Genomic DNA, 20,059 nt, shown 5'->3' on the forward strand with positions numbered 1-20,059 from the left:
TATTCCTCCATCTTTCTATTTTTTTTTCCAAAAGAGGGAGTGTAACTCTTTTTACTGCTCCTTTCCTACTAAATCCATAGGGAAAAGACCACAGTTCACCCACATTCCAGGATCCATGCACTGAACCAGTGACTTTCTTACCTTTCGACCCCAAGATTTCCCTTGGCTTGGGCTTTATGTTTCTGTTCTGTGTTGTTTGTACTTCTCAGTTTCAGGTACAGATAGGGATGCTTAGGGATCAGGCCATGGTGAACTTAGAAGCAGGTTTGCAGGTAGGATGTTGTAGCCAGGTAGTCAATAATGGAAGCCTGGAACTTGAACCCAAGGGGAGATTTGAACTTGGATCTGGGATTATGTGCTCCATGGGCACTGAACTAAATTATGAACTAAATAGCCCTTTTCTCCCAGAGTATGAGATCCTATGCCTTCCACATATTGGAGGTCTAAATTTATGTTTAAGATTTTACCTTTGATGTAAATATTCCTTTTAAAAATAGTGAATAGTCATCCTTTTCACACCCACTAACAGTGGATATATTGTGAGGCTCTGTATACTCTCTTTTGGTGATCTCATCCACTCCCTTGTGTTTAATTATCATATCTTTGCAGATGATTCCCAGATCTCTTTATCTATCTTTAGTCTCTCTCCTGAGCTCTCCTCCCATATCACCAACTGTCTGTTGCACATTTTGAGCTGAACATCTTATAGACACCTCAAACTCAACCTGTCCAAAAGAGAACTCACTTTCTTTTGAAACCCCCACTTCTCTTAAAACTCCCTGTTACTGTTGAGGAGTTCACTATCCCTCCTATCACCCAGGCCCAAAACAATGATGCCATTCCTCTCTCCCTCTAGAAATTTGCCTTCTGTTCCTGGAACATGGGGTTGTGACAATTGAACTTTCTCAGAAACAAGAAGGTATCTTTCCTGTTATCTGCACACTTTGCTACTATATGAGTTCCCACTCCCCAAGCCCTGCTTTTTGTATTATTTTCTTCCATTAGAATCTAACCCCCTGGAGGGAAAGAACTGTCTTGCTTTTTTAGATTTGCATCGCCAGTGCTAAGAACAGTGCCAGGAATATATTTAAAAAAAAAAAAACTTAATAAATGCTTTATCTATCTTCAACTCTTCTCTCTTTGTAGTCAGTTATATCCAAACTGTTGTCAAATTTTGCAATTACTTTCTTTACAATATCTCTTTTATATACCCTCTAATCTTCGTTTACACAGCTATCACCATAGTTCAGAGCCTCATCATCTCTTTAGTGGGCTAGTAAAGTGGTCTCCTATTTGATTTCCTTGTCTCATCTCTCCCCCTTCCAATCCATCATCTACCTAGCAGCCAAAGTGACTTTCCTGAAGCACAATTCTAACCATGTGACCATTCCCCTCAGTAAACTCCAATATCTGCCTATTAAACCTTGGATCTCTTTGACATTTAAGATTCTTCATAGCCTGGTCTACTTTTCTGATCTATCTAGTCTTTTAATTTACTCTCATCCAGAAACTCTATGGTCCTAGGTCCTACCATACCAGCCTCCTTAATGTTCATTATACAAAATTCTCCAACTTCCATGTCCATGACTTTGCAGTAGTTACTTCCTTCCTCCACCAGGCCTGGAATTTTCTGAGTCATCATCCCTTACTTTCAGAATTTTTTTTTTAACTTTCAGAATTCTTGGCTTCCTTTAAGACAGTTCACTCATGACCTCCTCCAGGAAGCCTCCCTTGATCTCCACCTACTCTACTGTCTTTATCTCCAAGGCTACCTCACATCTATTCAGTATTTATCTTGTGTGTGTGTGTGTTGATTTACATATGTTCCCTTCTTCATTAGAATGTAAGTACCTTATAGGCAGGGATTTTTTTTTTCCTTCTTTGAATATTCAGTACTTAGCTCAACTCTTGGCATATATTAAGTGCTTAATAAATATTTGTTGATCACTTATGAGGTCATAGATATAAAACTAGAAAAGACTCAGAATTCAACCATTTCAACCGCTTCATTTTGTAAAAGAGGAAGTTGATCATTATAGAGGAAAAAACACTTCTCCAATGTTGCAAAATTTGTAAATGTTAGACAAAGACTAGAACACAGGGCTTCTAACACTAACAGCAGTGTTCTTTACACCACACTTTATGCTCCTTTTTATGACCATGAAGGGCTTACTTTGAAGGTGCTGCTATTCTGAGTTTACAATGTATTTGGATGAATTATGTATCACTATATTTATCAAGTCCAAAATTTCTCCTGACTTACCAGGATACTACTAATCAAGAAATCTACCTTACTATTGTGGTAAAATATGAAAGTTTTTAACAGTCGGTTAGGATAACTGAAAGACGCCAGTTTTTCAAGGACCACCCTTTTGGGGAGGAGATGAACAGTCCGCCTGCTGCGCATGTCAGACTGCCTGCCGGGTTTTTGACTTCCGGGGTGGAGAGAACGAGAGTAGGCCCTTTTGCCTGCTTGGGGGACTCCTGACGGCGCGGCACAGACTCTCTCTCTCCAAAGGTGGCCTTTTCGGTTTGGTGAGTTTTTATAAGGAATATAGACTAAGCTTAGACTTAAGACGATTTGTATTGTGTTTCTACTTTCCTATCCTTCTAATCAACATCACCTTGTGACTATCATAACTATAAATAAAAAGGTCTATCTAGAAAACCAAAAGCTTCTTCCATTTACTAGTTTGGGAGATAAATTAAGGGAAAGGTTAAGTAGGGGAGATTTATGATCTAATATCCAATTTTAAATCTCACACTATGTTGGATTTCAATTTCTCATGGACAAAAAACCAGTTTTATATAAAGCTTCATGTATGATTTCATTTGGGAAAAGTATAGAGATCGTATGGGAATAGCTTTTGCCACTGCTTGATTATTCCCTGAAGATTTGCTCAATCTTTTAGCTTTTTCAAAAATATTTTCTCCTGGTTCATCTTCCTATCTAACCCCACTTCACTGTTCCTTGGAAAATCATCATACAGGCCACACTTCTTATATTTAGAGTATTCTCCAGGGTTCTTTTCTGAACTCTCTTTTCTCATTTTTTTTCCTCTATAGTCTATCTTGTTGATCTCCAAAGATGCCATAACGTCTCTAAATGTTTGGTGTACTTTCTTTGATCCTGTGATACCACTAATATGATGAAAAGAGGGAAAGAACTCATATGAACAAAAATATTCATAGAAGCACTTCTTCTTCATCATCATCATCACCATCACCATCACCATTATCATCATCACCATCACCACCACTACCACCACCCAGAGCTAAAAACAAAGTGGATGCTCATCAAATGAGGAATGTCTGAATATATAAGATATTAATATAATGGAACACTATAGCTCTGTAAAAACTGTAAATATATGAATTCAAATAATCCTGAGATTAGTAGTGATACTTAGTTACTTCACAGAAGAGGAAATCAAGGGGGCAGCTAGGTGGCACAGTGGATAAAGCACTGGCCTTGAATTCAGGAGGACCTGAGTTCAAATCTGACCTCAGACACTTACTAGCTATGTGACCCTGGGCAAGTCACTTAACCCTCATTGCCCCGCCAAAAACAAAAAAGAAAGAAAAATAAATTATTAAAAGGGAAACAAGAGGGAATGGAACATTGTGAAACATAATATAAAAAAGCATATGAAGAAAAATGTAATAATAAAATAATCTCTTGAATAGAACAGAATTAGATGAGTTTTAGAACTATATGGTGGCATTTCTGGCCCTTTCTTTGCCAGCACTATCATTACAGAGCATAGAATTTAACTCTGGGAGAGATTTTTAGAGTCTATCTAATAAAAACCCCTCTTTTTACAAATGAGAAAACTGAGGCCCAAAGAAGTAAAATGTCAAACTCAAGGATATAAAGGAAGTGGCAAAGTCAGGTTTTGGACTGATATCCCTCCTCTGTATAAGTGTATCTTTATGGTGCCACACTGCCTCTGGTCCTTAATAAATATTTTCCATTGAATTGAATTGGAATATCAAAATATGGCTATTCAATTAACTGTAGTGATGTTAATGTTGATGAGAATAATGATACTGTAAGGCACGCAAAACACTTGACATATATCACTTTTTGATTATCAGAAACTCTTAGAAGCAGGTATTACAAATAATTAACTCCCTTTTATAGATGAGAAGACTGAGGATCATATTGGTTAAATGATTTGCCCACAGTCACACAATTAGTAAGGGTCAGAGGCAGAATCTGAATCTAGTTCTCTTTTTTCTCCAAGTCTAATCAATATTCTTTCACTGAGAACTTATCTGCTTATGAGGTGTGAAGATTTATAAAATATGACATGTTCAAATAGTCATATAAATTTTTCCATAAACATAAAATGTCTTTACACTTATGAACTTTTTGTTTCATTGTTTTTAAGAGTTTCACTACAGCTTTAAGTATCAGACGAAAATACAATGCCCCATAAGTCTTATTGGAGGTTTTTGTTTTGTTTTGTTTAAGTTCAAACTTAACTTATAGATAGATTTAGCTAAAAACTATGCTAAGGATCTTAAATCATTATGTAATTTAATTTTTCCCATAGGGCAAAGGTTTTATTTTTTCCCCTTTACTATACTTTTTTTTTTTTTTTTAGAAAAGGAACACCAACTTTATTAAAACTTGCTACAGCTACAGAGAAGGTCTTCGGTCATCTTCCTTGGACAGGACACTGGGAGAAAAGGAGAACGAGGGTGCCCATGACCCCAGAGGCAGCCCACTGGGAATGCTGTGCTGCACTTCCCACCCCACCTAAAATGCTGCCAGCTCTAAGGAAGGTGGTTCTCAGAGAAGCTGACTGCAGGCCCACATTCCTCACTCTGCTGCTGCTTGCTGGAGTTTCACAGGCAACTTCCCAGAGACTGGACACACGTCCACTGGGGCAGAAACAGCACTGCGGGAAGGGGACCGCGTCCCAGCTTCTTGTATATAAGAAAGGTTCAGTCCATTTCCAGTTGTTCCCGGTACTATCCCCTAGGGCAGGATCCTCTTCTTTCCTCTGCCACATTTCTGGGAGAGAGGAGGGTGGGTGAAGGTAGAGAGGGGGAGGTAGTCATCGGCAAATCTAGTGATGCTTGGGTCCCATTTTCCCCTTTCCATGGGGGTGAGGGTGGTGGGGGTATCTTCTTGAGCTGGGGCGGCAGCATGGTGGTGGAGCCGGGAGGGTCAAGCCAATCACCTCTTCTTAAAGCCGTATTTCTTTCATTCATAGAAAAGGTCAGTCTTGGAACTCCCAAGGCTGACAATCTTTGGGCAACCATCTCGATCCTTCTCCTGGATGGTACATTCCTTGCAGTAATAGGTGTCAGACACTCCAGGGCCCCCGCAGATCACACAGCGCCCCTGGTAGGAGCCATAGTTGCATTCATCACATATTCGGACCAATGTGCAGGGACGCACATAGGAGTCACAGATCACACACTTGCCGTCACATTTTTCACACAGCCTCCCGATGGCAAAACCGGCTTGCTTGCGACAGAAGATCAAATCCGGGTGATGTTTGGCCATCGCCTCCCCTCAGGACGGCCGCCCGGATGCAGCCACTCCCTTTACTATACTAATGGGCAATATTCAACAAGCTGAATGTCTCCATATTTAGGCAGCTATTTAGCCTGGTCCACTGGATAGAGTCCTAGGGCTGAAATCAGGAAGAGCTGAGTTCAAATATGATCTTAGATACATACAAATAGTGTGACACTGGGAAAGTTACTTAACCTCTCCCAGCCTGTAAACCTGGAATGATAATAGTGCCTTCTTATCAGTGTTGTGAAAATTAAATGTAAAGTGCTTTACAGAATTGAAAATGCTAAATAAATGCTAGCTATTGTTAGGCAAGCACCTACCCCAGTGGGGCTTAAGTGTTGCAGAATATCCACTTTATAATGATTGAATTGGGAAATCACAGGTCCAGTCCAAGGAGCTCAAACCTCAATTGTCTGGAACATTTAATCAGATTTTGTCTGTATTCAGTTTTGGCAAAATGGGGAAAAGAAACAGATCATTTAAAGGAATTATTAAAACAAAAGTGAGATAGAGCACTGGCCCAGGATTCAGGAGGACCTGAGTTCAAATCGAGACACTTATCACTTACTAGCTGTGTGACCCTGGCAAGTCACTTAACCCCAATTGCCTCACCAAAAAAACACAAAAAACACACACAAAAAAAACCCAAACAAAACAACCCCCCAAAAACAAAAGTGAAATCATTTTCAAAATACAGCCTAGGCTCTTTATAGATTCACCCCTACTTGTTAAGTTTGTGTGTTTGCTTAGGAAGGATTGTGTGGTAGAAGGCAATGGGAAGGGAAAGGAGAAACCCTACCCTGCTACAGACATGTTCAGTGACCTTTGGTAATTAATTTAAATTCTTGGAGTCTCCATTTCCTCCTTGGCAAAATGAGAGGGTAATACTAGAAATTATATTTTGTTTTTTATAACATTAGATATGTTTTTTTCTACTTCGACTTTTCCCTCTCTAGAACTTCAGGGAAATATTCTTAATAATTTCTTGCAATATTGTATAAATTTTTTTTTGATAATAACTTTTTTCCAGGACTCAGATTCTGAGTTCTATGTTGTAGGGTTCCTTATAGAGGTTCTACATTTCTCCCAATTCTAACAGTGTTTGACTCTGTGAGTCTTCCCCTCTTGGTTGAACAGTAAGATGGATAATAATTGATAATAAGTATTACAGTTATGATTTATATAACACTTTAATTTTTGCCATGATCTTTACAAATGTTATTTCATTTTATACTCACAATATAGCACAGGTAGGTGCTATTCTTATCCCCATTTCACAGAGGAGGAAACTGAGACTATAAGAGGTTAAATGACTTGCCTAACTTCACATAGCTAATAGCTATTTGCAGCAGAATTTGAACTCATCTTCCAGACTTCAGGCCAGTTGCTCTAACCACTTTGTACCTAGTTGCATAAATTCTATACCTCACCCCATCCCACCGCCTAAATGCATGATCTTAAACAAGTCATTTCCCTTTGAATGCCCATAGCTTATCATTAAAAAAAAAAAAAAACGAAACCTTCCTAAGGTGCTTAACATCTCTAACATTCTTCAATTCTATGACAAACTCATACCTGCTTTTTAGACATGAGATCATGAACTGTGCAAGATCTTCTTTCACCCAAATGGGGTCGATTATGTTCACTCTTTTTCAAGTTGTTGATACAGTAATATGAATTGCCACATTTTAGAAAGGTTGTTAACAACAAAGATAGGGGAACAACAACAAACATAAGTGGTAATTAATGATTCTTCAGTTCATCTTAAAAACTCATATAATCAGAGATGACCAGTCTTGATTTAAATCAATTCCTGAACTTGTTTTCCACTACTTAAGGAAGGAATCTGTCACACACTTATCATTCCAGAATTTAGTTCCCTGCTGATGATACACAGATCCGTTTGATTCTCTCTCCTATTTTAAAGAGATATTTTTAGTTCCTATTTTCTCCCAATCAAATGCAGATTTTCCTGGTGCAGAAGTTTATGAAATTAAATCCTTCTAGCACCAAAGTTCTTATCAGTTTTGAACATCTGTTCAGCATGAGTCATCCTCTGGGGATTACTTCTGATTATAATCCAATTTTGTCATCTCCAAATTTCAAAATTTGTATTTTTTCCCATCCCATTGTCTTTGGCATTATCTTTTGAGAGGTTATTTTGTATTCCTCAAGAAGGCTTCTTTTTGTGATTTTCATGATCTCTCTAGATTGAGGCCCATGGCTCCCTGTGAAAGATATGAAGATGTTGATTAACTCTTTTGTTATTTCAAAGGCTGATTACTGTAATTCACTCTTCTTGGGTCTCTGAGATTGTGCTGTTCAGAGATTGCAGTTGATATAAAATGCTGTGCTAGGCTTCTCTTTGGAATAAGACTTGTTGAGTATATTATCCTAGTTATAAAAACCACCTGCTATGTTAGCCCTAAAATCCCCCATAGTTTCAAAGCACAGTAGTTGACCTAATCCTTGTGACTGATGAGCTCAACTGGTTTGTGAATCTTGTGAATGAATCTAAAGTCAAACTTTTCATTTCAGTGGTGGCCCATCAGTTTACCCTGTGCTATGGGGAGATAATAACCATATGGTTGAAACTATACAAATGACGGATCATTAGTAGAACTTGGACAGATGTTGTGAATGGCTCAGCATAATCCTTCTCCACTATTGGAATACAATCCACGAATGTCTTGTAGTGGTAGATCAGCAACAGTTTCATGATAATTGCAAAATAATATACTTTTATTAACAAGATTCAAAATTAATGAGTCTGACCAACTATATGGGAGACTACTTCTCTCACCATGGAAGGGAAAGTTGCAATGATGCCTAGAGATCTCTCTCAAATTTTCATTTTATTCAAAAACAATATCTGAATATCTTCCTTATACATTAGTTACATTGTCCACTATAAACCTCTTTGATTTTTCTCAGAAAACCATCCCTTAAAATACAGATAAGAAAAGAATAGGAAGAAAAAAAATGACTAAACTAACCAAATTGTTAGTAAAATTCTACCATCATATGTAGTATTCCATACACATGGTACCTTACAGCTATCAAGAAATGGACAGAGTTGTCTCCTTATTTCTTGTCTTTGGAGCTGAAGTAGATAGTTATAAATTGGTAGCATTCAGTTGTTGTTGTATTCATTTAAACTTTATCTTTGTAATATTGTTTTCCTTCTTCTGTTTACTTCACTTTACAACAGTTCATATGTCTTTTTAAGCTTTTCTGTATTCATCATGATCATCACATAGTGATGTTCTTTTTTTTCCTCCTAAATCAATTTTATCACTTTTAAGTTAACAAGTATTTCCTTTCTCTGCCTCCTAACCTCCTTCCTTGGGAAAACAGAACAAAACAAAACACTTGTAAAAAATATGCATAGGCATGTGAAAACAAATTTTCATAATGTGTCATATCCAAAAATGTGTTTCATTCTGCATATTTACTTCATCGTCTATTTGCCAGGAGGTTGGTAGCTTTCTTTATCATTGGTCAACTGAAATAATGATCAGAGTATTTGATTCTTTTAAAATTCATTTTTATAATTATTTTATTGCATATTTAGTTTTCATGGATCTACTTACTATACTGTGTACCAATTCTATAAGAAGTTTCACGGTTTTTTGTTTGTTTTTGCTTTGCTTTACTTTCTTTTGTTTTTATGAGAACATTGCCTTCATTTTTTATGGTTCAATGTTATTCTCTTAGAGTTATATAAAATAATCTATTTAGGTAGTCCTCCTTGACAAAATTCTGTTATGTGCATGAGCCAAAACTTATTTAGGCATTCCCCAGTAGATGGGCATTTACTTTGTTTCTACTTTTCTACCAGAAAAAAAAAAAGTTCTGCAATAAATATGTTGGGGGTTATTGTTGTTGTTATCATTGGGATATATTTTAGTTGTGGAATCTCTGGTTCAATGAGTATGGACATTTTAATAATTTTCTTTGCATAATTCTAAATTGCTTTCCAGAATGACTTAGCCAATTCATAGTTCTACCAAGAATTCATTAGAGTGGTTTTCTTTTCACCTCTCTCTCCTCCAACATTGACAATTCACATCTTTTATCATTTTTGTCAATTTACTGGGTGTGAGTTGAAACATCAGGGATGTTTTCATCTGCATTTTTCTTATTATTAGTTATTTGTAACTTTCTTTCATATGGTTGTTAATAGTCTGAAAGTCTTTTAAGATTTGTTAGTTCATCCTTTTGTTCTTATATATTTGTCAATTATCCAAAGTCTTGAATATCAAAGATACTTATCAGAGATGCTTGTTACAATTCCTCCATCCCCCCCTCAACCACTTCTTTTCTTTATTTCTAGTGTTAATTTTGTTCCTTTAAAAAAAAATATTCTTTCAAATTTCCTGTAATCAAAATTATCTAGTCAGTCCTTTATAATTGCCAATATTGCTATTGACCTTTGGTTAACAATTCGCCCCATATCTCTTGCACATGGAAAATCTATGATCTGCTTCTCTTCTAATACATACTTTTAGTATATTACATTCAACATTTGGGTCACATATACTTATAAATTATTTATGGACTATGGTATAAGAATACTTTCTAGTTTTCCCCCAAATTCCTTCCAATTTTGTGATTCCATTTCTAGATAACTTATGTTCTTCTTTTTTTTATTGAGTTGAATTATTTCTAATTCTTCCTAGTCTGGTCTATTCAACTAATTTATTTTTCTATGCTTTAACCAGTACCAAATGATTTTGATAATTATTACTTTATAATAGAGTTTGAGGTCTGGGAGTACAATTCTTGCTTTACTTCTATCTTTCCTTTTTCCTTATAAGGCAAAAAAAAAATTAGTCTGACCAATGCTTTGTAGGACTATTTTTTTATAGATTTTATAAAATTATAAATGTGTAGAATCCAAATTCTAATCTTTCAATTGCTTAGTGAAATATTTCAGAGCAGTAAAAGCAATTTCAACATTTATCATATGTTTTGGGTTGAATTAAACTATAGTCTACAGCTGGTTAAGCTGCAAATTAGCTGTATAGGTTAGTAAAGTTACTTTTCCTCTGTGGTTTTCATTTTCCTCCTCCGCAAAATGAGAAGTTTATGTTAGATAAACTCTAAGCTCCATTCCAATTCTAACATAAGATCTTATAAGATTCTATATTCTATATTGCTTTCCAAATTTGGCATTCTATGTCTCTGGTCTCTGTTATTATTCTGTTTTATTCTTATAATTCCCCTTGTCAAAATGATTTTGCAAAGGTTCTTGTCTTAAATTACTCATATCTAATTGTACATTAACCAATGGATGCTTCTTAAACTGCCAATTCTTAAGGGAAATGGAGATCTGTAATTATTCCCTTTTAGAATTAAGGTGAATAGTCTTTCCCTGAAATGAAAACACAGGAAGCTCTCAATCAATTAGAATCATTACAATGAGGAGCTCAACACGAATATGACTTCTGACAACAAAAATACACCCACCTAGTTAAATTAATAAAATAAGGATGGGTTCAAAAGCTAAAGCCAAAAGTCTCTTTCAAAGCTAATTCCCATTTCTTTTTTTAAATTTCCTTCTCTGTTGTTATTCCTTTTTGTTTCCTTTTAAAATCATTTGAATTCGTTTTAAACATCAATATGTGTGAACATTTCCTCATTCATAGAACAGAAAAACAGGCCTACATATAAAACTGTGAATCTCCACTATGTAAGCTTGTTTTGTAAAGTATATTCCAAATGAAACATGGTAGTTCCAATGCTGGACCATATGTCTGTGATGTCTACTTAACTTCCTTCTGTTCTCTTCTATGAATTAAAAAAAAATGATGTTCTTATCACTAGTTCATACGATATACTATTTAAAATTCACAAAAATTATTTTCTTACAAATAACGGTTTAAAATATGTAGCAATAGCATTATTAGCCCCATTTTGTAGATGAGGAAACTCAGTCAGCTGATTATTAAAATAATGCCATATTTATCAGTCTAAGAGATAAGTAGTGAGAATATAATTATACCATTTTCTATTTTCAGAGAGTTGAAGTGACTTGACTTGTCCCCATTAACATAGTCCTGTAGCTATTAACTGGTAAACCATAAACTCATACCTAAGTCTTCTGTCATTAATCCCAATATTCTTTCCACTTAACAAAGTACCCCTCAATGGAAAGCTCTTTCACCAAAATCAGTCCATAAACATTGCTTTAGTATGAAACTTCCTCTTGATTGTTCTATTCTGGGTCCTACAGAGAATCAAGTTGTGTTCTCAATAACTTGGTAAGGAAGAAAGAAGTTTTTACATGGTACTCTGCTCTAGATGAGCTAAAACACTTCAGTGAACTCTTGATTCCTGAGGGTGCTTCTCTGTGACATGTTAGTCCTTATTTCAATTTGTCTCCATAGAGGACCAGGAACACTACAGTGGGGAAATAAGCATAGAGGAGAGAAACAATTCCAAACTTGTGTGAGTTCTTGCCTCTAGACTCCCAGAGGGCTTGAAGATTAATATATCAGTGGTTTGCACTGTGCCCTATTGTATGTACCAGCAGCACCTGTCACTGGACTTATATAATTCACCTACTAGCTTGGTGTCTCCATTCATAAAATCATAGCCAATGGCAAGGCAACCAGAACAAAATGTGACAGTAGTATCATTGGAAATAAGTTAATTTCCTGAGCTACAACCATGAGGAGAAGTTTTACTTCATGATGAGAATAGGTGTGATAGAGGAAAGGGAAGGGAAGAGAAGGGAAGGGAAGGGAAGGGAAGGAAGATTTCAGTGAGATATTCTAAAATTCCTTCCCACTATTATCATATAGTAACAAGCACTCCAGCTACTATAAATAATATTAAATCATACTGCCACTTCTGTATACATTTATTTTTCTTAAAAGAAGTTTTTTTCATCAATTAAATCTATATAGAGAGACATAATTATAGATTTAGATATGATTAATTTGAGATTCATGAAAATGACAAGTAGTAAAGTGCTGACCTTAGGTACACAATTGACTCACTTAAAATTCAAAAATTCTTGTTCCTTCACAATAATTCAAGTGACAAATCCTCCAAGTTTTACCTGGGATAATCTCCTATCCACTTTCCTACACATTAGGATGCTATATTCTCTGTATGTCCACCACCAGACCATGCAATTCTTTCTTAGGTAAATTAGGATGCCAGAATATTCAGGTTGGAATCCTCACTCTGTCACTTGTTAGCTGTGGGACTTTGGGTAAGTTGTTTTACCTATCTGGACCTCAGTTTCTTCATCTAGAAAATGCAAAGAAAATGGGATGGATGCAGCTTTATTCTAGGATAGTATAACTAAGTTGAACACTATTCAATAGGATTACCAAAATCTTTCCCTATATAATAACCTATTTTTCTTCTTTCCTTTTAGTTCCTATTTGCTCTTAACTTATGTCTCTCTCCTCTCAGACAAAACTATTGTTTCTTTCTCCTTTAGCTGCTCAGCAAAGATACCTACAAGAGACATTGGTCCTTTCTTTTATATGCCTTATATGCATTTCCAGTGTGGTTGTTTTATTTTAGCTTTTATTTAACATCTATGCTTTATTTAAAATCTTAATAATAAGGAATTGAATACATAAAAATTAACCAATCAAACCTTAATGTGGGCTGGTAATATGGGGGCAAGGAAGCCAGTGAAAAAGAAAAGGCAACACTGTGATTGAGTTATTTTTGTAACTAGCTATGTATATATGAGTACTCCTGTCAGTTATTTTTTATTAGGACTGGGTTGAATTATAATGCAAGTTACTAGGGAGGAGGTACTGTATAGGTCTGAGAGTAAGACAATGTGAGCTAGAATCAAAGCTTTGTTATATAACTATCATATGGAGCCCTGGCCAAGCCATTTTTCTTCTTCTGAGCTTCAGTCTCCTCATGTGTAAAATGGCAATGATGAGAGTTTTTACAAGAGAGTTGGGAGGGAAGCACATTTCAAACATTAGTGTACTTTAGAAATGTGACTTTTGGCAAAGTTTTCTTTCAACACCTCATCATGGTATGGAGGTGACCCTGGAATCCCAAATACCATGCCAACAGAGCACAAGATTTGGGCCTGATTTTGTCATGTGATCTATCTATGAATCAGCCTGCTAAGCCCAGAGAAGTTCATCACCAAAAGCTTGGCTGCTGAATGCCTGATACTTTTTGACAACAATGTGTCATGAAGTCATCCATCCAAGAAGCAGAATGAGATATATATTTTATACAAAATCAATTACGGGGCAGCTAGGTGGCGCAGTGGATAAAGCACCAGCCCTGGATTTAGGATTATATGAATTCAAATCTGGCCTCAGACACTTGACACTTACTAGCTGTGTGACCCTGGGAAAGTCACTTAACCCCCATAGACCCTCAAAATAATAATAATAAATTACAAAAGAGAACTGCTTTGCTTGATTATCCATATTTGGGTGTTTGCGGGGTGGAGATGAGGTAGGTTATAGAGAAATGAAATATCAATTGGGGAAAAATAAAACAATGTAAAAGTTACATTTAAAAGAGATTATTAAATAGAGACAATCTGTAATCTTTGTCAGTGATTACACAGTCTTCCCACACCAAGGTAAATACTCTTTCTTGAATTCAATTTAAATGAACAAACATTCATTAAGCACTCAATGTGTATAAGTCATCAGGAGCTAAGGACAGAAGATAAAAAGACCCCCCCCCAAAAAAAAAAGAGAAAAGAAAAAAAAAAGAATTAGTCCCTACCTTCAAGAAATTGAACAATAATACTGGGGCATAAAAAGACATAATGTAAACAAATAAATATTATGTTTACTGAAGTAATAATTACAACTAATACTATAGTGTTTAATATAATGGAAAGGCCTATAAATTTGGAATTGAAAGGCCAGGGTTAAAATCTCAAATCTGATTCTTAGGCAAGGCACATAACCTCTTTTTGTCTCAGTTTCTATATATATAAAATGAGTGTGCACTAGATGACCTCTGGGGTCCATTCCAATTTGAAATGTCATGACACTATGACATAATATAATTCTGTGATACTGTTTTGAGATGTGCCTTGTTAGTCTCCTCCATTTAATGCCAGTTGTGATAAACTTTTGTAAGATGTTGTCTCTTAATGTCGACCTGCATTCTTCTCCAGATGGAGAAAGTAAATCAATTCTATATAAATATGTGATATGTCTATATTCCAAATGAAGGTAGTGGTGGGATTAAAATTTTACTACTACGATGCTTGGGATGGATTGAAAAATATGATAATCATGTCTTTTACATGGTATGATTGTGGGTTTCTCAATCCATGTCAGGTGTTCACTATGCAAAGAATGTGTGGTACGGAGGTTGGAAGAAAAGATGGAGGAGGACCAATTTGGGCTATTTAGGCTAAGAGAACCAAGAGTGCATTTCCCATAGGCATTTCTTTTCTTTTATGCCCAAGTGTGATGACAAAGGAACACTCTGAGAAGGCTCTTCTCTGAGAGATATCCTCCCCCCCAAAAGAGAGGGGAAAATCTTTAAAAAATTTCCCAGTACCCCAAAACTATTAGGACATTAATGTTATTAATAAGCAGTGCCTTATTCCGAACTAGAAGAGACCTTAGATATCCTCTGAAGAAAACCCTCATTATATCATGTTGATTCTAAATCTCAGAGAGGATGTTGTTTGCCCAAAGTCATATTGTTAGAAGGAAGGAAGATAAGTAGTAGGGAGAATATTTACGTTATAATTTAATGTTAGCAAAACATTTTCCTCACAAAAGCCCTCTGCTATCATGGAGAAGCAATATGACATGCTGCTGGACATAGATTTAGGAAGAAAGAGATTCATATCCTCTTTCTAAGAGGCAGCTAGGTGTTATAGTAGATAATGCTGGGCCAAGAGGCAGGAAGATCTGAATTCAAATGTGACTTCAGACACATACTAGTAAGCTTTGACCTAAAATCAGGACTAATTTTAAGTAACAGCCTTTATCTAGTTCAATTTTCTCAACCGTAAAATGGGGATAATAATATCTATGTTGTGGGATTGTCGTGAGGATGAAATGAGGTAATATTTGTAAAATGATTAGAATGGGAATGCATGCTATGCTAATCCTAATACATAATAGGTGCTTAATAAATTCTTATTTCCTTCCTTCCTGATATTTACAAGCCCTGCCTCTGAGACCATGGGCTTGAGTTCTGAGTCTCAGTTTTAACGTTCTCTTTTTGTTTTGTTTTGTTTTTCATGTCTAAATGTCTAGGAACAATCACACCCATAGGATGAACCTCACAAGGTTATTGTGAGGTTCAAATGAGGAAATATACATAAAGTATCCCTTAAATTTTAAAGGTATAAATAGATGTCAGCTATTCCTGGTATGTTCTCTGCCACTGAGGGAGACAGATTATTCTAATCAAAGATTCTGATGCACTGTATAGCACTGGTCACAAACAGTTTATGTCTGCAGTAAGAACAAAGAAATGCAAGTGTCCAGTGATTTTTACTTAAGCCTAATCCCCAAATAGAATATATCAATCCCTCAGTTTTCCTCTTCTCTTTTCAGCTACTTTTACCATATGAGGCTTTCTCTGCTGTCCTCCTGAGCCCCTGGCTTTGCTGCCTTTTCTTCATCCTCCTAGCCTCCTGTGGCTGTCTTCCACTCTCAGTCTGTTTCCTGTGGCACCAATCCCAGGGACCTGAATGGATATCTGTACTGGGGGAATAGTTGAGATGGAAAGCTTCTACAATGCTCTGCTCCACTGAATCCTCTGTGGCAAGATTTTATAGTAAACAACCTTATGTTGTCCCCCTATGCTGAGGCTTTTGGTAGACTGGAAGGCTCCATTTAAGGCTCTTTATCCTTATAGGTAAAGAAATTGTATGATTTAGCAGAGGTCTAGGCAGGAGTTAATGAAATGGGAAATATGTGACTAGGAAAATTTGTTTACTTCACAACTAAGAGAATTTTTTTTCTTGCTTTCTTTTTTATTTTTTTCCTTCAGTACGGGGCTGTGTTTTGTGGAAGAAAGAAGGAGGAGATAAAGAAGAACATTTTTGTAAATGGAAAAGATATTCTAGAGCCAAGTTCAATTGATTCTATATTAAAAATATATCTTACATCATTCTTTGTTAATCATGATGCCACCACTTTGGTTCAGACTTTCATACTATCTTATCTGAACTTTTATAATAGCCTGCAATGACTTTCTGTGTCTGTCTTTATCACTTTTCAACCCATCCTTCACACAACTGACTGATTGGTTTTAGTATATCACAGCTCTAATCATGACAGTCATTGCCCAAATGCCCCAAACCCTACAATGACTAGACAGTGACCACTAAATAGACATAAAATTATAGCCTGACATTCAAAAGCACTGCAAAGTAATGGTTCCAATCTGATTTTCAAGTCTGTTCAAAAACTTCTCTCCTATATATTTTCTAGGCAAGGAGTTTTTAGGGGGGTTGTGAATTAGATTTAAACGATTTGGCTAATTACATATCAATATGTACTTTCATTGTAATCCTATGCTTTTATGCATTTAAAAATTTTATTCTGACAAGGGGTCCGTAGACTCTACCAAACTACCAAAAGTTTCTACGAAACACACCAAGGTGAACAACTTCTTCTCTAAGCCTAATTGGTTTGATTTTTCATTTCCCAAATATATCTCATATTTTACCACCTCCAATCTTTACTCCTTTCTTTCTTTCTTTCTTGATACCACCTCCATTCCCACCCCAGCATAAGAATCCTTTAAGGTGAAAATCAAATGCTTTCTCTACATATGAAGTTTTCCTTTATTATTCTAACTGAAAGTTGACCCTCCTTCACTTATTCACAAACACTTTATGTTCCTCTTAGCATATTCCAATTTTATTACAGTTATCTATACTTCTGTCTTATCTTTTTCACTGGATGGCAAATTCACTTAAAGCAGATACTTTCTACTTTATCTCTGCATTAGCCTCAGTGCCTAGTAGAGAGTAATAGACATAGGAGGTATTTAATCCATGATAGTTGAACATTTTGATGTGGAATAAATTTAGGAGATTTATGAATAGATCTTAAATCCTAGGCAAAGTTTTCTTTAAAATGTGTGAAAGACTACAACAGTGTAAATGAAAAGAACAACCACCATCAAACAATCAAAAATAAATATTGTGGAATGTCAAAAAACTATTTTAGCCACAAAGAAGAGGCATATAAAGGCACTTCCCTTTCCCCACTCTTTTAAACAGGTGGGGGATTCACAGGTGTGGTACATTGCAGAAGACAGCAGATTTTTCTGAGGTATAAATTAATTTTACTGATATTTTCCCCTTTCATCCTTTTCTTCTTCTTCTTCTTTTTGTAATTTGTAAGAAGGTATGGCTCTATTGAAAGAATACTGAGGTGAGGGGGCAGCTAGGTGGCACAGTGGATAAAGCACTGGCCCTGGATTTAGGAGAACCTGAATTCAAATCCAACCTCAGGCACTTGACACTTACTAGCTGTGTGACCCTAGGCATGTCACTTAACCCTCATTGCTCTGAAAAGAGAGAGAGAGAGAGAGAGAGAGAGAGAGAGAGAGAGAGAGAGAGAGAGAGAGAGAGAGAGAGAGAAGAAAAAAGAAAGAGAGCCTGGGGAGTGATACAGGGTGAAACCTAGGACATGGAAAAAAACACACAACAGAGATCACAAAAAATCTATTAAAATAAACTGTATGTGAACAAATACTTTATTTACAGGGTATATTATTTTGGAATATCATTACGATGCCTTTATTAAATTTAGCCTCCACATAGAATCCTATAATCCTGGATTCTCCATAGCCTAGAGATGAACCTGGAAATGTCAGTGGGTCCCTACTCCCTTAAAATCAAACATAAGCACCCCATTTGACTTTTAAAGTCCTTCATAACCTGGCCCCACAGTGGCACCAAAATTACTTTAAGAATGACTGAGATACTAAGTTATTTTGACTCTTATAAATACACAAATTAAAAATAATGGATGTATGAAGAAACACATACAAATAATAAGCTGGCCCCAACCTAACTTCCTGACCTTATTATATATTTGATCCCCTTGGTGATCTTTGTGGTCCACCCAAACTGCCTTTCTTCTTATTCCTAACATATACTTCATGACATTCCCATGACTGCACAGACTACCCCCATTCATGAAATATACTTTGTCTTCATCTCTACCTTTTAGAATACCTTGTTTCTTTCAAAACCCATCCCTACATAAGGCCTTTCCTAATACTCCCCCCCTCCCCTGCCAGATGCTAGTGCCTTCTACTCCAAATTTTCCCATATATTTATTGATATATGTTTTCCTTGAGCTCATTTTTAATATATAGTGTCTCCTTTGCAAGAATATAAACAATTTAAGGACAGGGACAGTATCATTTTTGCCTATGACAGTGACCATCGCTATGCCTGCCATATAGTAGATGGTTTAGCAAATGTTTATTGATTAACTGACCAATTAATTCATTTTTTTTTGATGAGGCAATTGGGTTTAAGTGACTTGCCCAGGTTCACACAGCTAGTAAGTGTCAAGGGTCTGAGGCTGGATTTGAACTCAGGTCCTCCTGAATCCAGGTCCAGTGCTCTATACACTGTGCCACCTAGCTGACCCTGATCAATTAATTCTTGATGGCTTTACCAGAAAAACACAAACTTTGCCAAGTGCATCCAAGCTGAAAAATATGAACCCAGTGTTGGGGTATACATCTGTTGTCCAAAGACCAGCCTTTTTTTTTTTTTATAGTGAGGCAATTGGGGTTAAATGACTTGCCCAGGGTCACACAAGGACCAGCCTTTTTAGTTGCATAGATGTTTGTCAACAAAAAGTTGGTCACCCGGTGAGGAGTTTACTTTTCTTTTTTTTTTTGGGGGGGGGGGAGGGGGTTGGCAGGAAGAGTAAAAGATTCTGCAGAGTATAGAAGGATTCTGATCTAAGTATAGGGATTACCTAGTGAGAGGCAACCACAGATCTTTGGTATGATTGAACCACTGTCATCCTTTGAATAATCACCAACAATTCACATCTATTAAGTTCCTTTGTAATGTTTGACACTATACTGAATGATAATGGTGCAAACAGGAATCCAAATTATCCGTCGGAATGCTATGGTAGTTTAGTTATGGGTTCTTTTTTTTTTCTGGCAAAGGATGATGGTGCCAGATAAATAATAGTTACAAAATTAGCCAGAGATGAGAGGGTGAAGTTAATTTTCTCTGAACCAATTCATTCTTTGCCAACAATTGCCTGATCACCTGCCAGCCTCATTATGTATTTCTCATTAAATTCACTGACACCCAATCAATTTCAAGAGCTTCACCTTCTATACGTGAAAATCTAACTCTAATTTTTCATCGTTGGTTAATTCATCGGTTCACATGTATATGAAATTATTCCTTCCTGAACAAATAGTGGCATTCCCCAAGTTAATAAAAGCTAATGGTTTTCAGGAGGCTTCCACAAAAGAGGCTCATTCAGGAGAAAATGGGGGGTGGGGGGGGAAAGAGACTGGGAACTACTAGGGTTAGCC

At 36.3% G+C, this 20,059-nt stretch overlaps 2 protein-coding genes across 2 annotated transcripts in view; both read right to left on the reverse strand.

Moving 5' to 3' along the window:
- The window catches only part of CDH8 (cadherin 8), a 526,134-nt gene that overhangs the window by 245,706 nt on the left and 260,369 nt on the right, over positions 1-20,059 (reverse strand).
- Positions 5,138-5,536, reverse strand: LOC122741639 (PHD finger-like domain-containing protein 5A). The gene has a single exon (XM_043985318.1). It carries the CDS (start codon positions 5,519-5,521, stop codon positions 5,216-5,218), a length of 306 nt encoding a protein of 101 aa, XP_043841253.1. The 5' UTR covers positions 5,522-5,536; the 3' UTR covers positions 5,138-5,215.

This window comes from Dromiciops gliroides, chromosome 2 (genome assembly GCF_019393635.1).
Source record: "Dromiciops gliroides isolate mDroGli1 chromosome 2, mDroGli1.pri, whole genome shotgun sequence".
Taxonomy (NCBI): domain Eukaryota; kingdom Metazoa; phylum Chordata; class Mammalia; order Microbiotheria; family Microbiotheriidae; genus Dromiciops; species Dromiciops gliroides.